General features: G+C 35.2%; 1 protein-coding gene across 1 annotated transcript in view; it reads right to left on the bottom strand.

Moving 5' to 3' along the window:
- The window catches only part of Larp4 (La ribonucleoprotein domain family member 4), a 71,045-nt gene that overhangs the window by 1,845 nt on the left and 68,519 nt on the right, over positions 1–681 (bottom strand). The window contains exon 14 of the mRNA XM_012516166.2: positions 389–574. Coding sequence (XP_012371620.2) covers positions 389–574 — 186 coding nt within the window. The remainder of the gene's footprint in view (positions 1–388; positions 575–681) is intronic.

The raw sequence follows: 681 nt of genomic DNA, 5'->3' as shown, positions 1-681 counted from the left end.
TTTTTTTTTTTTTTTTTTTTTAAAGATTTGTGAAGTGTAATACATAAAACAAAAGTAGGAGTGTTGAGGTGTCTTTCCACTAGCCCAAAAATGATAATTTCACAATCGGAACAATAAGCTTCCATTAACTATGATACAACTAAAAAAAACAAACAAACAAACAAAAAAACCCATCAATCAAAAGCTGGCTAGTAAACTCTTCATTCTTCCACAAGTGAGTTTCTCATCTCTTCACAGTGACTTTAACCTCCTTTAGCTGTTTTTCCAACACAATCAGTTCTAATTGGGCTACTTCCAAATGACTCTGATCCAACAAAGTGATATGTGGAAAAAAACCTGTCTACCTCCAATGTAGTACATCTTTGGCTCACACACTACAGTTAGTTACCTGTAAGGGCACAGCTGCGGGTACATTTACGTTACTATTACATGGTAAAGCTGTGTTTGCTCTTGATGGCTTTGCAGTACTTGGGGAAAGAATTGGTGTAGTCATCTGATTGAGAACATCCTTCTGAACAGTGGAATCATCTATTGCATCCTCTTCTTGCCGAGTTGTGCTACGAAAAAAAAGATCCTGGCATTAGACTTAGTATGGCAGATCTGAACCACTAATTTGAAGACAACAATATGCAATATAACCACTATTGTTGAATTTCTAAATTTTGTTTAGTGAAATTCTAT

The sequence above is a fragment of the Octodon degus genome, unplaced genomic scaffold, assembly GCF_000260255.1.
Source record: "Octodon degus isolate 3935 unplaced genomic scaffold, OctDeg1.0 scaffold00093, whole genome shotgun sequence".
Lineage (NCBI taxonomy): Eukaryota > Metazoa > Chordata > Mammalia > Rodentia > Octodontidae > Octodon > Octodon degus.
Note: the sequence above shows the minus strand (reverse complement) of the source record. Positions and strands in the feature narration are given on the sequence as shown.